The sequence below is a fragment of the Schistocerca piceifrons genome, chromosome 8 (genome assembly GCF_021461385.2).
Source record: "Schistocerca piceifrons isolate TAMUIC-IGC-003096 chromosome 8, iqSchPice1.1, whole genome shotgun sequence".
NCBI lineage: Eukaryota > Metazoa > Arthropoda > Insecta > Orthoptera > Acrididae > Schistocerca > Schistocerca piceifrons.
The window spans coordinates 265,636,407-265,658,303 of NC_060145.1; the positions used below are offsets into that span (position 1 = coordinate 265,636,407).

General features: G+C 40.2%; 1 protein-coding gene across 1 annotated transcript in view; it reads left to right on the forward strand.

The window, feature by feature from the left end:
• The first annotated feature begins 329 nt into the window (after nt 1–329).
• Nucleotides 330–21,897, forward strand: part of LOC124712258 (juvenile hormone esterase-like) — a 46,855-nt gene continuing 25,287 nt past the window's right edge. Inside the window, exon 1 of the mRNA XM_047242552.1 lies at nt 330–462. Coding sequence (XP_047098508.1) covers nt 330–462 — 133 coding nt within the window. The remainder of the gene's footprint in view (nt 463–21,897) is intronic.

Sequence of the window (21,897 nt, forward strand, 5' to 3'; positions counted from 1 at the left end):
ACAGCCATATCGACACTTGGAGACTGTTTTATATAACTTCGAAGTACACAATAAAACCGTCTTATTGGTCCACGTCAAAAATATATTATTAGTAAATACATCTTAATGCCTTAGAATCCCATTTGGCAAAATGTATCACAAAACACTCTATGATCATTTCTTAGGCTTAAGTGTGTGTCACTCATGACCATACCTATTCTGAACTTGGTTTTGTATCTCTTTAGATATGTTATTAAGCTGTAGTTGTTCCACTATCGTTTAGGATTATAGTAGCACGGACATTGCTGATGCTGAGTTGTGATTGCGAGTCATAGGTGGGGAGCCCCAACATGCCGGTACTGGTGTATTTCCACGGCGGTGGCTTCTTCTCTGGCTCTGGAACGTTCGGAGATGCTGGGCCGCATTACTTCATGGACCAAGATGTCATCCTGGTCACCGTCAACTACCGTCTTGGACCTCTCGGTGAGCACTCATTATCTAAGCTTCTTATTCTAAAGCCACAATTCATTCAAACTTCCATTACATTTTTTATAAGAATTATTGTACGATTTACTAGTTTCCAAATGACTGCATGCTCGTCACAAGACGGAGGTGCTACAGGAACATCGTCTGGATCATGTGCACCGAGGCGCTAGGATCGTGGTGCTGGCGAAAAAAACGGAAATTTGGTTAGTTATCGTAATATTGTAGGATATTTATAACTTCTCGTTAGCTAAATTTTCGTTACATCCGCCAGCACCACGACTCTAGAGTCTTAACTGCGCATGTTCCAGATAATGTTCCTATAACACCTGTATCTGATCGTGAGCTTGCAGTGGCTTGAAAAGTAAATAATTTTAGGGGAGAATGTACCTCCACAAGCAGTTACCGGCATTTTTTACTTTTTGTCTTCGCAAGACATGAGGTTGTGTTTTGTGCAGCGTTTTTAAATACTATGAATTCTACATATTTAAGTTTTTTGTAACATTATAAGCGACCTGGAGGAAACTGTTAATTCTCCAGTCATAGGGTTTTATTGTGAGTAAAATTCTGTACATTTTAAAAACACACTGCATTTTAATTCACACTTCGTCAGTCATGTATCATCCTGTACCTTGAATCAGAAGGTCTTCTGCCATGGAGCAGGTAGTAATTGCAAATGAACTGAGTTTCTTTAACGCCTTAACAACTGACACTGTCTTGGAAATGGAAACGTATGCTAGTTGCCAATAGCTTCTATTTCATATTGTTTTTAACTCGGAATTGGTCTTTGATAATATCTCTTCTTACTTTGATTGGTGTGTAGCAGATTGGTAATGTAAGGCATAGAATATTAAATACAGCATTGACAAGATTTTCATGATTGTAACACTTCTAAACTTAAATAGAATATTTTTTCTTTGGTACATGACCAAGTTGACCTTGGAACAGATTTCACGTGTGGAGAAACCTAACTTTTCAGGAGTAATTTTTGGAATTTAAAAAAAAAAGAAAAAAAAGAACTGCAGCACGCATAAAGTGAATGATACGATTTCAAAATGGAATAAGAAAATATATTATACTTCTGTTACCTCACTGGTTAGAGGCGAAAGCTTGAAAAGTGTACCAACGTTCAGCACTCTCCCCTACAGCGAATCGTATCAAATTCAAACAAGCTGCTGGTTGCGTATAAATCACCAGTTGCAGTTGACCATTCAAGATGTATATAGTGAATGATTAACCCTCCTTAGAATGGCTGATGATTCAAAGCGCTACCAAAATGCTTCATAAATGACACCAAAAACAAAGTAAACTACAGGTAAAAATAATGTATCCTTTTTCGCCTTCAAGGTCGTTTCAGTTATGCACCAGAGGGCTTTCGAGTTTGATGTCCCAATCCGACAGACAAATCTCGTGCTCACATCCCATGGGACATTCTAGACGTCTAGGTTTGAAACTTACTGCAGGACACAAGTGCCGATACTAATGATAAATGAAGTTCACGCCACCAACTCCCTTTTCCTTGCTAGGAAATTACGACTATGAAGATTTCTTCCACCATCAGAATTCGAACTTGAACATGTGAGTCTGTCGCCACTGTACAGACGGGTGACAGCGAACTTGGAACAGAGGCAGGTAGTTGGAATAACTTACATCCGTCTTGAAATCACTTCAGTTATTTTTTCATGTGATCAGTGTCTTCAGAAAATGTCGCCTGCTCAGGAAAGATGCACCAGTGGTCGATGTTTTATACGCGTGATTGAGAGAAAAAAACACCATGAAATGTTTCAATAATAAACACCATGCTCATTTTCCGCCTTCTAATATGGCATGTGAACACTTTGCAGGTCAGGCATGCACTTCACGAGAACACTTAGCAGGAACAGACGACATGGTGCTGAAGACACTGACTATATAAACAATACAGCTGTAGCCATTTGAAAATGGCCATAGTCGCCTGAAACCAGTGATGACGATAACACACAGTATTTGGGGCTAGCTGCGGTCTCCTTCAGTTTTTCGAAATGTTTATAAAGCTGCTGGAAACTTCCAGCGAATTTTTCCTCTAGAAACCACCGAAGAACTGATGTTACGTTTGTTTAGGAGTATGTCGAAATGTAATGCAGAGAGGTGTAACAATGTCCATGGTAGTTGACTACTCTGAATCGAACTAGCAGCATCATGTCTCATTTTTCCAACCATCGTGATGAATCAGAGAACAGATGGATCTCGAACAGAGATGACAATTATATCTCCTAAAGCCTCTAACCGTTTTGCCTTCTGGTCATCATTAAATCTGTGATGACAGATCGGGAGCAGATCACCTGCTCAGGAAACCTTAGTGAATGATGGTTTTAACGCTGTCCTTGCTAATAACGAACTCGGTGAATATCATTCTCAGCCACAGCCGTTGAGTTTAAGCCAGTATTAGTCACACTAACGCTATGTTGTTCTCGATTGTCGCTTCCAATGAACACATCGTCAACAGTTTCCCTTCATAAAATTGTTGAGAGTTTGTGGACCCTTGTTGAAGTGTTGCTAGTTAGTGCTCGTCTTGAGATCTTTGTCCGACCATCAGTTAGCAGTTTTTCTGACGCTTTTCCAGCCCGACTCTGTCAAAGATTCACAGTTCTTTGCTGGTGTCAAGAATAGATTCCTGCCTATAGTCAGAAGTGATACTAGTATACTACCGGAAAAATATAACATTCGTAAGGATTGTGTTCAGCTGTACCAGGGTAAAAAATCACTATGTGATCAAAAGTATCCGGACAGCTGGCTGAAAACGACTTAACAAGTTCGTGGAGCCCTCCATCGGTAATGCTGGATTTCAGTATGGTGTTGGCCCTTCCTTAGCCTTGATGACAGCTCCCACTCTCGCAGGCATACGTTCAATCAGCTACTGGAAGCTTTCTTGGGGAATGGCAGCCCATTCTTCACGGAGTGCTGCGCTGAGGAGAGGAATCGATGTCGGTTGGTGGGTCCTGGTATGAAGTCGGCGTTCCAAAACATCACAAAGGTGTTCTACAGGATTCAGATCAGGACTCTGTGCAGGCCAGTCCATTACAGGGATGTTATTGTCATGTAACCACTCCGCCACAGGCCGTGCGTTATGAACATGTGTGAACAGGCGCTCGATCTTGTTGAAAGATGCAATCGCCATCCCCGAATTATTCTTCAACAGTGAGAGCCACGCAAAACAACAAGGGGTGCAAGCGCCCTCCATGAAAAACACGACCGCACCACAACACCATCGCTTCCGAATTTTACTGTTGGGACTACACACGCTGACAGATGACGTTCAAAATGGTTCAAATGGCTCTCAGCAATATGGGACTTAACTTCTAGGTCATCAGTCCCCTAGAACTTAGAACTACTTAAACCTAACTAACCTAAGGACATCACACACATCAATGCCCGAGGCAGGATTCGAACCTGCGACCGTAGCGGTCACGCGGTTCCAGACTGTAGCGCCTAGAACCGCTCGCCCCCCCCCCCCCCCCCCCCCCGGCCGGCAGATGACGTTCACCTGGCAGTCGTCATACCCACGCCCTGCTATCGGATCGCCACATTGTGTACCGTGATTCGTCACTCAACACAACGTTTTTTCCATTGTTCAGTCGTCCAATGTTTATGCTCCTTACACCAAGCGAGGCGTCGTTTGGCATTTACCGGCTTGATGTGTAGCTTATGAGCAACCTCTCGCCTATGAAATTCAAGTTTTCTCACTTCCCGCCTTATTGTCATAGTACTTGCAGTGGATCCTGATGCAGTTTGGAATTCCTGCGTGATGGTCTGGGTAGATGTCTGCCTATTACACATTACGACCCTCTTCAACTGTCGGCGGTCTCTGTCAATAAACAGACGAGTTCGGCCTGTAAGCTTTTGAGCTGTAAATGTCCCTTCACGTTTCCACTTCACTATCACATCAGAAACAGTGGACCTAGGGATGTTAAGGAGTGTGTAAGTCTCGCGTACAGACGAATGACACAAGTGACGCTCAATCACCTTACCACGTTCGAAGTTCGTGAGTTCTGCGGAGCGCCCCACACTGCTCTCTCACGATGTCTAATGACTACTGAGGTCGCTGGTATGGAATACCTGGCAGTAGGTGGCAGCACAATGCACGTAATATGAAAAACGTATGTTTTTGGGGGTGTCCGGATACTTTTGATGAAATAGTGTATGTGCATATTGAGGGATTGTTTTGACAGTGAGTCATTTATCACGGTCGTTGGCGAGCAGATGGCGCTCAGGAGGCCTGTTTATGCAGTCTCGCTGTTTCGACTCTTCAGGCAGTAACTGTTCCGAGTTTTGAGGTCAACGGTGTTTGCAACGTTCATTCTAGGATACAAACACACCTCACTGACGGATATGTACTCCTGCTGAACAGCTTTAGCCATTCGAATGGTGTCGTATTGTAGGTCTGTGGTAAGCAGAATAGCTGTATCGACAAACCGCTGCTTTTGTTGGGCACAGTGTATCAGTGTGAAACGTCCCCTTTGAAAACTTATACATGACTGTGCTTAAACTGACACACAATATTTTTTAGCGCAACGCAACCTGACTTTCAAAAATCCCTACAAAAGAATGGCCCTGACTAACATTAAACTGTACCTTTCACAAATCACTTACCTCACAAAAATCTTCGTTACTCAAGCTACTGCAATACAGCGAGTGCCACTACTGCCAGCTAAATAAAAGATTCAAACGACTGAAGGCACTAAGTACTGATAGGCATAGTTAGCAAATGAAAGATTTTGATAGAGAAAAAATAATGTATTTACCATAATAGTGTTCAAAAGTCATATTATATATATATATCAGTTCATGACATCCAGTCTTACAAATTTACTGTCTCTGTCCAGATCATCCGCTCTCGCAACTCCGCCATCTCTGTCCCCACTTCCATCACTGCTGGCGGCTCACCTCCAACTGCGCAACGCTACGCGCTGTTAGCAGCCAACTGTCCAACACTACAATAACCAACAACAATGCAAACCAGCCACAGGCTGCACACAGCACAGCCAGTGATTTTCATACAGAGCGCTACGTGACGTTACCAATAAAAAAACCTAAACAGCCTACTTAAATAGCCCCCATGCTCCCCACAAAAAATTTTACAAATTGTTTTGGGCAGTGGCCAATAATGATTTGATAAAATTTTTCATAATTACAATAGCAAAGATATCAAATGCACACACTTATTGATACAATGTTGGTCAAAAGCTAAAATTTTCTCACAGTCGATAAAGACAGTCCTGATCGTTCATCACGGTTAAATAGCAGTGTTTTTCTCAAAGTCTGAGCAGTAAAAGAAAATGCACACAGAAGTAGTGGATTTCCATGCAGTCTTGAAGAAGTAGTTCTGTCCTTCCTACAGAAAGACATTGCTGACTCTTGACATGCAGACAGGTAATGGGCCACATCAGATCAAACCCACAGCAGAGTCAGTCGAAGTTTTGAAGAATACTGGTAGGTAGTTCATCACAGAGCAGACTCACTGTAGTCCTGGTAGAGAGTATGGTATTGGTGGGCCATCAAAGATGCAGACCCACTGTTAGTCATTGTAGAGACGGCCAGCAGCCATCTGTTGCGACTGTGCAGGTGCACAATCACCATCGAAGAGTCTTGCGGAGAATATAGCAAGTCCATATACCACCACTTGTGCATGCACAAAGTTTTTGGAATTGTCCTTAGAACCAGCAATGCTGTTAATCAGTCCATTTCTGAATTATTAACACACGTGCAAACACTATCAGTCCCTACTTCTCACATATTGTCCATATACTATGACCAACAGAAACGTGTGCAGTGAAATGTAACTTACAAGTTACTTAATTTGATGAACTGGTGTCAATTACAATTTTATAACATAAGAATACAATAACAAAGGTACAAAATACATCATTAAAGAACATAACAATACAGATAACATTTGTAGTAATAGGGGCTTTACAAAAGAATAGAAATAAACATATACATCAGTGTTACAAGAATTGTGACATAAGTACATGCATAAAAGATCAGAATAACTTTTGAAACATCAGCTTCACACATGAGCAACAAAACAGAACAGATAAATAATGTCTAAACATCTTTACAAAATAAATAACATAGTATTTGAAAAATTCTACAACATAAATCTTATTAGCTTAACACTTAAAGACGGGAAAAAGACAAATACACAAGGGTATATAAACACATAGCGGAATAATACAAAAGGAAAGAAAGGGTTCGTTTTCAGTGTGACATTTGGTACTGCAGTCCAAACCAAAACTTCATTCTGTAGATCTTTCCTCTTATTTCAACATTTGTTTCCACGAAAAAAATCCTATCCAAGCATGCTTTCTGTATTCTGTTCACATCCTCTTTCAAAATTCTTTTTTGGCCAAACCATTTTCTTATAGCTTCTCAATGCATTTCTTCCAATTCATCACAACTCGTTCTCTTACATAGCCAACCCCATCTTAAGCTAACTTAAATCTACTGAGCTCAGATGCTAAACTAAGGGACGACGCAATGCAGCAGCACAAAACAATTAACACAAACATCAATGACAAAAAAATGGAAATTGGCAAAGCAAGCAGCAAAAAATATAAATTAGCAAAGCAATTGCAATATTACAACTAATATAAGGCAATATGCAGCAAACAAGAAAAATAAATCAGTAGTAAAACTGGCTTAACAGAGTAATACAAAGTCAAATTCAGTAACACTATGCCTGGCAAACAGCAGCAGCAAGTGCTATAACTTATACCTAAACATGACGAAGCTCAAGCAGAAAAAATATTACACTAAAGACAACAATGCAGATAAGGGAAATGTATATTCACATCTTAATGTCTATGTAATTAAAGTGGTGCACCACAACTTATTCTACGAAATAAATTACCAAGTACTTGAAAAGAAAATTATGTATGCAGTGTAAATGTATATTCACATCTTAATGTCTATGTAATTAAAGTGGTGCACCACAGCTTATTCTACGAAATAAATTACCAAGTACTTGAAAAGAAAATTATGTATGCAGTTCCTGTGAAGGGAAATGTCTTTTTGTGCTCCCTCATTTTTTTTTTGGAAGTGTATCATAAAATTATTTTTTACTGGATCTCTAGACAGAAAATACTTATATTAGTACATCTATTAAATTTTATTTTAACCAATGCTGCAGTGGAGCTAGAAACTAGATATTAAACAAATTGAGCAATCTCGCAACTAGAAAGACAATAGATGTAGAAATGTTTCTCATCATTTCAGTGGGAATTTTAGTAAATATCATAAATTAAGAGCTCCACAGTGTAATCATATGTTTTCAAGTTTGAGCATGTCGTATTTGCGATGCTTTCTACAAAAAAATGTCAATAGCGAGGATAATGGCCTCTTTTTTTTCTCCACCTGTGCCTCTGAAAGGCACACACTAATGGCTATTTTCCAGGCGACTGTCACACAGCTGGGTGCCCACGACTCATTACGTGAAGGTGGTCACTTAACTTTCTTACCTAAATATTTATGACACCAGTTTGCACTACACTGACAGTCTCATATAAAAATTTCACAGGTCGAGAATTTGCGTTGCAAATCTGTAGAAACAAAATCCTATAAATATAACAGTGTCCAAAAATTTTCGCCAGCATTGCGATACATCCACGCATTTACACACATTTCATAACTCTTAAAGTACAATTCTTGGTTTCCAACATCCTTTATCACAAAGCAGAGTCCCTAACCACTAATCATTACTCCTTACCTTATTACGCATATACATATTCGTCGACACGTCAATCTTGCGTCGACACTTCAAATTTCATCATAATAAATACAATAGGTTTGTTTATAAATAAATAATCTTCTGCTACCAGTCACGATTTTTTTTATTTTACTATTTTCATGATGCGTTTCGAGAAATAATTCCCATTTTCAAGTGCGTTTTTATGAAGTGTGTTAAGCCATTTCTTTTGATGTTATCTTCATATTTAAATGAAAAACTTGAAAGTGAATCAGTGAATTTCTTCAGATGTTTCGATAATATACTTAAATAAAAATAGTAAAACATAGAAATAAGCACAACTGTAAAATCAGTATAAGTAATTCATGAGCCAAATTGTAAAGATAAATTAACCTCTGTACAAAAGCATATCATAATCTGTGGAAGACCTGTAATGTTATCTCTGTGAACTACCTATAAGAAGATCTTTGTAACTGTTTTGTTTATATAAGATATTTTCGATGTGTAAAATGTACAAGTTGTGTGTGATGTTAAGTGTGTGTGACTCTCTACACAAATGGGCCATTATAAAATTGTAAGTACAAATTGTTCTCGAACTTTAGCCACTAACCTCACAGAAAGAATTGATAGCCAACTAAAAATCGCGTTTCTTATGTATTACAGTAAAAGTCAACAAAATGAAGCAGACTCACACACACTGACAACATCAAAAGAAATGGCTTAACACACATCTTGAAAACGCACTTGAAAATGGGAATTATTTCTCGAAACGCGTCGTGCGAATAGTAAAATAAAGAAAATCGTGACTGGTAGCAGAAGATTATTTATTTATAAACAAACCTACTGTATCTACAGTCGCAGGCTTTCAAAAACCATTTATAATGGATCAAATCAGATAATAAATACATAGCACAATCAAATTCCTCATATAGCATCAGCTTATTGATCATAAACATACCTCAACAGCATAATACACATAGTCATCGTAATAATAACATCATAACACCTCAGTCAAATCTCAAAATCGTCGTAGCTTTCTGCAATAATTTCAAAACCTAAGAAGAATTCTCTGCTCATTTCATTAGTGTCATCTACCTCAAACGTACTTTAAAAATCATGATCCCATACCCAATACATCATTCAAAGCTCTCATAGTATTACAATGGTTCCAAAAAAATATGAACAGTTCACAAAGTACAGACAAAATACAGTTTCATAAGTGTGAAGTTATCCAACTGTGTAATTGCGTAAACATGTGTCACTGACATAGTAAAAAAATTTTTCTTTCCTGTGTTAAATAATCAGATAGCTGTGTAATTCTGTGTTAGAGAAATATGGAACCGATGTGTAAAGTTGTATAAGCAAATACCATATTAGCTAGGGCTCCTTGTGCTTGCCAAACACATGGTACACAAAGTAAGCGTGTACCCCCCTGAGGATTAATGTAATTATACCCTGAGGTGTTAAAGATTGCACCAATGGAATGAAATGTATTACAGAAAACTTTCTTTGTAATTCAAAAATCTTTAAAAATAAATGGTTTCAGTACAAAATTAATCTCTCAAATGCGTGTCCTGTAGCGCTAAATGTGTGTCTTGCTGTAAGATAATTCTGTGGAAGTGTCGTAGTTATCGTCCTCTGTAAGCAAAGTTCTGCTGAAGTCAATGTACTCACCTCATCATAAACGAAAGTGAAATGCTTTGCGTATAGATATCGTAGTTATTATGTACCTTACCGTGATAAAGAAAGTACTATAATGTAATGTATTGTTGTGCTAGGAAAAGGCTGTCTCATTGTAGCTATACCACAGAAGTTACTACTAAAACATGTTTTACTTTCCAGAAGAATTCAGAAAAACTGTGCAGATATAAAGCAGATACAGCACAAAAGCAACCATGTAAATTGTGTCACACATTAGTAGCGTCGTGATATAATCGTGCAGCTGTCAAAGAAACCAAATGCTAAGTGATGTTTAATCTCACAGAAAGTACTTTAAATCCAGAATGTATTCTCAAGTAAACCAAAATGTTGCATTAAAATCTCGTCAGCAGTACTGGTATATGCTCTAAGTATGTGAGCCTTATAGTCGTTACGTAATCATACAACTAACAAGCAAGAATGTACACACACAATAACACTGTGTCATCTGTTCACTATAACAATGCATTCGTAATTACTGTCTAAATAAGTTCTTTTCGTTCTTGACTGGATATTTAACTTCAAACATTGTTGCATGTTAACAGATTCTAAGTCTGAAAAAGCATATTAGTAATGTAAAGTAAAAAATTTTATAGCAAAGACAAAGTTAAAAAGGAAATTATCTCTCAATAAACGGTTTTACATGTGAAATGTGGTGTAATCCTTTACCTTTCCTCCGTACGCAGTAAATCAACTTGAACGCAATTATGCGGTATATGTCGGTAAAGAATGCTAAAATTTTTCTCGAGGTTAGTGTCTATGTTATTTTTCACTGAGCCAGCTGGCACACGTGGCTGCCTGCGGTGCGAGTCATTGTCTGTCTCTTTGTTGGCGCGCGTCGTTATTGGGATTAGGAGACCTAACTTCTACAAATTCGCCTTGTCGAAAGGGCCCTGCTCTGTTTAAATCCCGCCAGTTCTGATGCAGTTCAGGTCTGTCGTTACGATCATATCGTCTGTCGTCATGTCGGTAGATTCCATAATTTCTTTCTTGTCGGTCACGTGGTGGAGAATTTCTCCCTGAATCGTAACTGCGCGCTGGGCCGTTGCGTCTGAAGTTATTCTGTCTCCCTTGATAATAATTGTTTTGGTTCCCATATTGTCTGTTTCTATGGTTGTCTCTGTCACATTCATTACTACAGAAATGCGATCTTTCTTTGTAACTATTATTACTCTGCAAACGGTTGTCATACGGGTGGTGTCTGTTTTGGTCACGATTTACGTTGTAAGAATAGCCTTGTCGTGTCCAGTTATTATTTCTGTCATCGCGGTATTGTGACGGATGCGACCTGTAATTGTTGTGCTCCTGTTTCCGCGTCCCGCGATTGTCAGTGTCAATTTCCAATTCTTGTAAGAGTCCCTGAAAAGCTTCAATGTCGTCTTTGCAACGTCCTGCCAAAATAATGTGTCGTAAATGTTCAGGCAATTTGATTAAGCAAATGCGGATGAGTTCTGAGGGGCTGTATGGGTTTGACAGGTACTGATTCTTGTGCAACATGTCTTCAAAATATTTCACAAGACTGGAGAATTCAGGTTGTTCGAAATGTTTCATCATTATGATGCTATGTTTTATTCGGTCTTGTGTAGCTTGAGACCAATATGCTGAGAGGAAGGCATGATAAAATTCTCCTTCACTGTGGCAATCGTGGATGACCTATCGCATTCTTACAGCTGGTTCATTCTCTAAGTAGCCACATATAAATTCTAATCTGTGCTCTAATGACCAGTTGGGAGGAAAACAATGATAGAATTGAAGCCACTCTTGTGGATGAATGTCGTTGCCGGAATTCTTAAATGTTTTGAATTTACGTGTAGTAATAAACAGCTTATAGTCAAAATCATCACGTCGGCGAGTCGCATGTCGGTCATTGTTACGTCGTTTCGGCGGTTCCATCTCAAAATTCAGTGTACCTTGCCAGTTTCTTTCATAATTTCCGAAGTACCCCGTGTTATTATTTTGTGGCCGTTCCGTATTTCTAGGTCCCTCTTCCCGTATTGGAGCGCGAGTGAACTCTGAAATACGTAATTCTTGTATTACCTGTGTCAGCTGATCTTGTACTTCCCGGATTTCTGTTTCGTGTTGCGTATTAATTTGATTCTGATTTTGTTTGAATTTCCTAATTTGTTCGTACTCTTCTGTGTCAGTGAAGGCTACAGGTCTTGTGTCATTCAGATCATCATCCACCTTTGTAGATAAGTTAGTGAACTGATCCGAAAGTTCGGCTACTTTCTCCGATAGTGAACTTATTTCCTCAGTGTGTTTTTCTGAACCAAGTTTCAGAGTGTTGAAATCGTATCTAATGTGTCCTTTAAGTTTTCCTGAGTTTTTGCAAGTTGCGTAACCAAATCGGTAGATGCAACTGAGTCAGTTTTAGCTTGCAAGGTGTCGTGATTTTCATGAACAATAGTTTGCGGTTCTTTTATGGCTGCTTCGTGATTCTGTAATGTATTTCCATGCCGCGAAAAAATAGGTTGGAAATGCTCACAAATTTGTGTTTTTACGTCATTACAGACTTTTTGACATTTCGATTCGATTTTATGTAACTCAGTAGTTAAATCTTCAGGTGTTTGTTGAAGTGTTTCTTTAATTTGGTTCTGATTTTGTTCCATTTGTTGCTGTGTTTGTCTCTGATTTTGTTTCATTTGTCGCATTAATTACAATAATAATGTATTAGTGTCTGGAATCTGCTCCTCTATGCTTTTCGGCAGTGCATTTGCACCGGCAACATTCACATTTTGACGAGCAGAAAATGTGTCTTTACTTATTTGAGAAAACGGTGAGGACGCAAAACCTGAATCTACAGTATTTGCAAGATTGTGTCCTGTCATTTCGGATTCCTGAGGCGAACTGTTGCCGACCAATCGATCGATAATGCTTCCCTGTTCACTAATTGTTTCACTGTCTACACCATTATTTGCCGCCCGCTCCATTTCCTTATGCACAATTACCAAATTACTAGTTTGAACATTAGTTAATTCATTACACGGTGGTGCTAACACACTGTTTTCGTTTTCACTGTCATTTCTCAGTTTACTTTGGAGCCTAGTATTGCGTTTTTCACACGCCATTATTGTCACAGTATTTCACACGACAACACAGAAAAGCACAATTTGAAGAGCAAAATAAGAAAACACATTAACATAGCATTGAAAATAATATCTCGTTAATTGCAAGCGCAGCTGCGAAATACTTGGTGCAAATCTACATGCATGCCACAACTGTTTTACTGTACCACAATGAAAAACTACAACTACAAAGGAAATTCTCTCTATAATTACGCGCTAGCAATAAACAATAGCTACACCAATTACACAAACTACAAGAAAAAATCAGAAGATTCCAGTGAGGTATCCTCGGCTAAGGGTCGACATATGAAACGTCCCCTTTGAACAATTATACAAGACTGTGCTTAAACTGACACACAATATTTTTTAGCGCAACGCAATCTGACTTTCAAAAATCGCTACAAAAGAATGGCCCTGACTAACATTAAACTATACATTTCACAAATCACTTACCTCACAAAAATCTTCGTTACTCAAGCTACTGCAATACAGCGAGCGCCAATACTGCCAGCTAAATAAAAGATTCAAACTACTGAAGGCACTAACTACTGATAGGCATAGTTAGCAAATGAAAGATTTTGATGGAGAAAAAACAATGTATTTACCTTAATAGTGTTCAAAAGTCATATTATATATATCAGTTCATGACATCCAGTATTACAAATTTACTGTCTCTGTCCGGATCATCCGCTCTCACAACTCCGCCATCTCTCTCCCCACATCTACCACTGCTGGCGGCTCACCTCCAACTGCGCAACGCTACGCGCTAACAGCCAACTGCCCAACACTACAATAGCCAACAACAATGCTAACCAGCCACAGACTGCACACAGCACAACCAGTGATTTTCATACAGAGCGCTACGTGGCGTTACCAATAAAAAAAACCTAGACAGTCTACTTACAAGTGTTGTATCGCTGCTTTCAACAGTGGTCTCTGAAACATTCCCATAACTGTAGAACAGGTTCTGGATGCCCACGTTGTGCAGACACTCGTCAGAATCGACATACTGTGCGAACAGCAGTGGCCGACTGAACATCATCCCGGGGCAAAATCTGGGCACATATTGCACCTACAGTGTCATCACGGACCATATGGACCCATTTGCTTGCAGCAGGATTAAGATCATGTGCACCCATTGCCAAGCTATTGCTGATAAGCTTGGCTACCAAGTGCCATGTAATAGTAGGACTGTAGAGTGGAATAGCATTTGGACGTCTTCATTGAGAGTGGGTTCTGTCTGTATGTGAGTGACAGAAGGGCACGTTTATGGCATAGACCTGGTGAGTTCCAGAGTCCAAAGTTCATTCAGGCACAACACCCAGGTCCAATTCCAGGTTTCATGCGGTGGGGGGCCATCATCTACAATTCATGGTCACACATGGTTTTTCTGCACGGTAAAATAACCAGTGGCTGCTACATTGCTCAGGCTGTTGCCCCCATGCTACTATCATTTCATCGACAGGAAGGTATTGTGCTTTTTCAGCCTGACAGTACACGTTCATATACGGCTGCTGTGGCGCAACTTGCTCTTCATAGTGTACGACAACATCCCTGACCATCAACATCACCAGATCTCTCGCCAATTGAACACATATAGGACACAATGAAAAAATGAAACTTACTCATTCTCCAGGCCCTTCAAGGACCACTGGCGAATTACAATAAAAGTCTCAAGGTTCTTTGGACAGTCTATCGCAGGATGCCATTCGGCACTCGGAACGGTCTATCGCAGGATGCCATTTGGCACTCGTAACATTATTTGTATGCGAAAATACACACCTGCATTGCCGTCAGAAGGGGATACACAGTGTACTGATGCGACTGTTTGGGCAATCTTTACTGTGAGTAGGCATTAGTGTTTTATTCGCTGTGCAATCGTTATCATACAGGTTGATCGTGACCGGGCCAAATATCTCACGAAATAAGCGTCATACGAAACAACTACAAAGAACGAAACTTGTCTAGCTTGAAGGGGGAAACCAGATGGCGCTATGGTTGGCCTGCTAGATGGCGCTGCCATAGGTCAAACGAATATCAGGTGGTTTTTAAAAATAGGACCCCCATTTTTATTACAAATTCGTGTAGTACGTAAAGAAATATGAATGTTTTAGTTGGACCACTTTTTTCGCTTTGTGATAGATGGCGCTGTAATAGTCACAAACATATGGCTCACAATTATAGACGAACAGTTGGTAACAGGTAGGTTTTTTAAATTAAAATACAGAACGTAGGTTCATTTGGCCGATTAAGGTATGCTGCGGCATTATGGGAGGAAGGATAATTGGCCCCCATTTTACCGATGGCAATCTAAATGGTGCAACGTATGCCGATTTCCTACGTAATGTTCTACCGATGTTACTACAAGATGTGTCACTGCATGACAGAATGGCGATGTGCTTCCAACATGATGTATGTCCGGCACATAATTCGCATGTGGTTGAAGCGGTATTGAATAGCATATTTCATGAGAGGTGGATTGGTCGTCGAAGCACCATACCATAGCCTGCAAGTTCACCGAATCTGACGTCCCCGGATTTCCTTCTGTGGGGAAAGTTAAAGGATATCTGCCATCGTGACACACTGACAACGCCTGACAACATGCGTCAGCGCATTGTCAATGCATGTGCGAACATCACGGAAGGCGAACTACTCGCTGTTGAGAGGAATGTCGTTACACGTATTGCAAAATGCATTGAGGTTGATGGACAACATTTTGAGCATTTTTTGCATTAATGTAGTATTTACAGGTAATCACGCTGTAACAGCATGCGTTCTCAGAAATGATAAGTTCACAAAGGTACATGTGTCACATTGGAAGAATCGAAGTAAAATGTTCAAACGTACCTACGTTCTGTATTTTAATTTAAAAAACCTACCTGTTACCAACTGTTCGTCTAAAATTGTGAGCCATATGTCTGTGACTAATAAAGCGCCATCTAAGACAAAGCGAAAAGGTGGTCCAACTAATACATTCATATTTCTTTACGTACTACACGAATATGTAATAAAAAATGGGCGTTCCTCTTTTAAAAAACGCAGTTGATATCTGTTTAACTTATGGCAGCGCCTTCTAGCGGGCCAACCATAGCGCCATCTGGTTTCCCCCTTCAAGCTAGACAAGTTTCGTTCTTTGTAGTTTTTTCGTTTGATGCTTATTTCGTGAGATATTTGGCCCGGTCACTATCAATGGACCACACTATATACTATTATAATGATAAAATGGTTCTGTCCTTGAGGGTGTGGCGTTTTTTTTCTGAAAATGTAGGCACATGTCAAAATAATGTTTGGGGTTCTCAAGGGTAGTTTCGTTCCGTCATTACCACAATACGAAAATGGGTGTTTTTCCCACCAGACACAATTTACTTTATTGAAATGAAGCATCATCGGTGATCTGTAATTAAAGATAGTTACAATCCGATTTGTTTCCTAGATAGAAACACAGTTCGCTAGCAGATAGTTAATTCTTACTTACGGTAACTTGTGGTTGATGTTTCGCCTACACCAGGAAATGCCTTCTGGTGCCACGTCTTTGCTTTCTTTCTTCGTTAGGTACTGATAATTGTGGTCTAATTTTAGACTGCTTCTTTTTTCATTTATCACAGAAGTTTCCCACGTAACAGATCACTGTTTATTTTTAATACTTCTAAGTGTGTATTGTGTTCTGTAGTGTTACTACTTTTTCTTCGATTTTTTTCTCTTTCTCTGTGATTCATTATATGCGTGTTATTCTGTTTACAAATTTATTTGATTTTATTACAGTAGTCAAGCCATAGTCACAGTAAATTACATTACTAATTCAACTGGAGGTATGTGGACGACACATTCGTGGTATGGCCGCACGGGGTGGATGAATTACATCGATTTCTTGAACATTTGAATTCTATCCACGCTAATATAAAATTTACTGTGGAAATAGAAAAAAGCGGTTGCCTCCGCGTTTTGGATGTAGTCGTTCGCCGTAAAGATGATGGCACATTAGGACTTGCCGTGTATTAGAAACAACCGACAATGCCAGTAGCTGCCGTCACCCTTCACAGACCATAGGTGTCCTTAAAACCTTAGTGCATAGGGTGCATTGTATATCCGATAAAGATAATTTGCAAGAAGAGCCTAACCGACAGTGTACATCACCGTGTTGTGTTAAACGTAAAGAAACACATTGTTCTGCAAAGCAGCGTAAAGCATACCACAATTATCAGTGTCTAATGAAGAAAGAAACCAAAGACGTGGTAGCAGAGGGCATTTCCTGATGTAGGCGAAAAATTAAACAGAAATTACCGTTAATAAAAGCCAATAATTTGTTAACTGTTTTTAGATCTAGAAAACTATGTTGTCATCTACATTTTCTTTGTATAAATGATCTAATGTGATTTAGTGATATGCAAAGCTTTTTGTTCTATCACCATATGTTTGTCACATGTTGTCATCTATATTTACTTTATGTAAATGGCCTAAACAATAACCTAGACCTGGAGCTACTATCTTAATGCAGACCTTCTATAGCTGGCGATATCTAGTGATACTCTAAGCTTATTGGTGTTTCACCATATGTTGTATAATACATTGTCTTCCATGTTTTTGTTGTATAAAGGGTTTAAAGTATAAACTAGACTTAGGGCTACATTTATAATCTATACATTCAGCAGCTGATTATGTCTACTGATATTGAAGCTTAAGTGCCCTAGATCTAGAACTACATTCTTAACTCAGACCTTCTACAGCTGTTCAGATTTAATAAGTGAGACATGGTGAAGGACGGGAAAGGCTCTTTTCTTTTTCATGTGTTTTCTTCAATTAATTTATATTTATAATCTAGACATTCGGCAGGTGATTATTTCTACTGATATTGAAGCTTAAGTGCCCTAGATCTAGAACTACATTCTTAACTCAGACCTTCTACAGCTGTTCAAATTTAATAAGTGAGACGTGGTGAAGGATGGGAAAGGCTCTTTTCTTTTTCATGTGTTTTCTTCAATTAATTTATATGGTGTCTCGTTTCCAATGTTTATTTGATCATTGAGCAACTTTTTTTTGTTAATGCTCTGTGTGTATGGAAATTTTCTTGAGAAAGGGAGGAGGTGACTGTCGTTAGTGACTCTTATTACGTATAATTTCCAATAGTGCTTGGTCTGTGGTACTCCTGTTTTAGATGGTCTACTAATCTGAATGGTTTGTAGTGTATTTCAGTGCCCTATGTGTTTTTCATATTTTGTGTCAAATGCCCTCCTAGTCATCCCAGTGTATATTTCTTCACAGTCTGTGCAGCTGAGCTGACACATACCAGATTGTTGGTATCCGTCTGGTTTTGATTTCAGTTTTGGGATGTGTTTTTCTATAGAGTTATTAAACAGAATAACACACATATAATGAACTATAGAGAAAGAAGAAACCTATAGATAAAAAAAAACTAGTGGCAATGTTGGCAACTCAACAAAACATAATACGCACTAAGAAGTACAAAAATAAACAGCGAACAGTGGTGTACATCACTGTGTTGTGTTAAACGTAAAGAAACACATTGTTCTGCAAAGCAGCGTAAAGCATACCACAATTATCAGTGTCTAATGAAGAAAGAAACCAAAGACGTGGTAGCAGACGGCATTTCCTGATGTAGGCGAAAAATTAAACAGAAATTACCGTTAATAAAAGCCAATAATTTGTTAACTGTTTTTCGATCTAGAAAACTAATCAAACTGTAAATATCTTTAATTACGGACCACTGATGATGCTTTAGTTCAGTAAAGTGAAACACGTTTGGTGAGAAGAACGCGCATTTTCTTGTGATCGTAACAATGAAACAAAAATGCCCTCCAGAACTGTAAAGCAACTATTGACCATATGCCCACACAAATAAAGAATGTAATGTCTGAGATTCTTTCTCCGTCGCTACCACTGTAATTTTGCCCTTGTTACCCGCAACAGTCATTTGCTGCAATGGAATAATACAAGCTCCGTTGGACAGGCAAGAGCATTTGTTATACTGCAAGCGTTGAACCCAGCAGAAATAGGTTCCATGCCAGAGCAGTGAGTGGAGGCAAAACATGATGTTTTCAGTGGATGAGACATCTGGAAAATGTGTTGGACGGGGAAAGTCTCGAACAATCTCTGTATTGTTGTAGTCATAACACCACGTTCAACGTTTGGTCTTGCATTATCTTGTACAAATTCAGTGTCACGCAAGCTTCAAAGATACTGCACAGCTAAGCGACCAGAGGGGACTCTGCCCGATGGCACACCCATACTATGACGCTTGGTGCTGGACTTGTGTGCTGATGGTGAATGCAGTCTGGTAACAGCTATCCTCCTCGGAGCCTCCACATGCTGGTTCATCCATTGCCATGCTGTACACAGGATGGGGCCTCATCTGAAAAGCTGATGTGGTGTTACTACCGTATCCAGTGTTGTCAGTGGATGCACAACTGTCAGGGTGCTGACAGTCCGTGGTGACCCATATGTCATTGCACTGCCTGTGCGTGTTCTTGTCTGGCTGCAAACAAGCCCATATCCTGACGCAAGGTGTGCGATCTAACTGTACAAGTCTGTATATCCTAGAAAGCGGTATATCTGTTCTGCCTGGCGCTAGTCGCTTGGGGCCATTGAAGGCCTGAAATGATGTTGACTATTGCCCCCTGATATCATCGATTCCTTGTTCGCATCGCTGCAGTGGGGTCTGCACAACCTGAGCAGCAATATTGCGGTACGATAAACTGTAGTCTCAGAACCTGTGTTGACAAAAGTCAAGGGGTAGCGATATGCACATATACAGATTGCAATAGTACCGCATATATGTGCATGGACAGAACTGTCATTTGTGTTCAGGTGATTCGTGTGAAAGGGTTGCCTATACGAATGTGGCCGCATGTGGGAATTAACAGACTTTAAACGCGGGATGGCAGTTGGAGTTAGATGGCATGGGTCATTACATTACGGATATCGTTAGGGAATTCAGTATTCTGAGAGCCAGAGTGTCAATGATATACCGGGACTACCAACTTTCAGGCATTACCTCTCACCATGCACAATGCAGTAACCAACAGCCTTCACTTAACGAGCTAGAGCAGCGACGTTTGCATAGAATTTTCAGTGCTAACTGCAAGCAACAGTGCGTGAAATAACTGCAAAAATCAATATGGGACATACGACGAAAGTATCCATTAGGACAGTTCTGTAAAATTTGGCCTTAATGGGCTGTGGTAGCAGACGACCAACGCTAGTACCTTTGCTAACAGCACGACATCATACGCAGTGCCTCTCCTGGGCTCGTGACCCTAGACGACTAGAAACTCGTGGCGCCGTTAGATGAGTCCCGATTTCATTTGCTAAGAACTAATGATAGAGTTCAAGTCTGGCGCAGACCCCACGAAACCACGGGCCTAAGTTGTCAACAAGGCAATGCGCATGCTGGTGGTGGCTCCATAATACTGTGTACTGTGTTTACATGGAGTGGACTCAATCATCTGGTTTAACTGGCTCGAACATTGACTGGAAATCGTTGTGTTAGACTACCTGGAGACCATTTCTAGCCAACAACGACGGAATTTTTGTCAATGACAACTCGCCATGTCAGTGGGCCACAGCTGTTCGTGACTCTTTTGAAGAACATTCTGGACAATTTGAATGAATGATCTAGTCAGCCAGATCAGCCGCATGAATCCCATCGGACAAAATGGTTCAAATGGCTCTGACACTATGGGACTTAACTTCTGAGCCGGCCGCGGTGGCCATGCGGTTCTAGGCGCTGTAGTTCGGAACCGCGCGACTGCTACGGTCGCAGGTTCGAATCCTGCCTCGGGCATGGATGAGTGTGATGTCCTTAGGTTAGTTAGGTTTAAGTAGTTCTACGTTCTAGGGGACTGATGACCTCAGATGTTAAGTCCCATAGTGCTCAGAGCCATTTTTTTTTAACTTCTGAGGTCATCAGTCCCCTAGAACTTAGAACCTAGAACAGGATATTCCCATCTAGAGCTAATATTGAACGAGAAACAGGCTTGGTAATCTTTCCTTACACACAGAATGCAGAGGATATCACTCTTACTTCTATATATGAAGATGGTATCTGTTCTTTCGGACATGTCCGAAAGAACAGATACCATCGGTGACCGTGCAGCTCGTTAGAATGAAATTACAATTAAATCAATACAGTGAAATCAATACCCTTAGCTGCATACAGGCGTTGATATACGTCAACGGGGACAGTTTAAACCGTGTGCCCCGACTGAGACTCGAATCTGGGATCTCCTGCTTACATGGCAGACGCTCTATCCATCTGAGGCACTGAGGACACAGAGGATAGTGCGACTGCAGGGACTCATCTCTGGCACGCCTCCCGTGAGACCCACGTTCCCAACTTATTGTCCTGCACTATATTCGTTGTGCCCCTGTCCATTACACTCTTTACTCGCGCTTTACCGATTCCCGTAAGAGTGTGCACAGAATGTTCTGCGGACATGTCCAAAAGAACAGATACGATCTTCATATATATAATTAAGGCTCACCGGCCATTTGACCATCTTCTGTGCGGATGCACACACTTTGCCCGAACACTTACGGGAATCGATAATTCCGCGAGTAATGAATGTAATGGGCAGGGGCGCTACGAATATAGTGTGGGACAATAAGCTACGAATGTGGGTCTCACGGGAGGCGTGCCAGATATACGTTCCTGCAGTCGCACTATCCTCTGTGTTCTCGGTGGCTCAGATGGATAGAGTGTCTGCCCTGTAAGCAGGAGATCCCGGATTTGAGTCCCGGTTGGCGCACACATATTCAACTGTCCCCGTTGACGTATATCAACACCTGTATGCAGCTAAGGGTATTCATTTCATTGTATTGATTTAATTGTAATTTCACTCTTACTTCTTGTAGTTACGCTGAAATGCTAATCGTTTAACGATCCAAGCATGTAGCAGATTTCTTGCCCCTCTTGCGGTTGTTATATGCCGACTT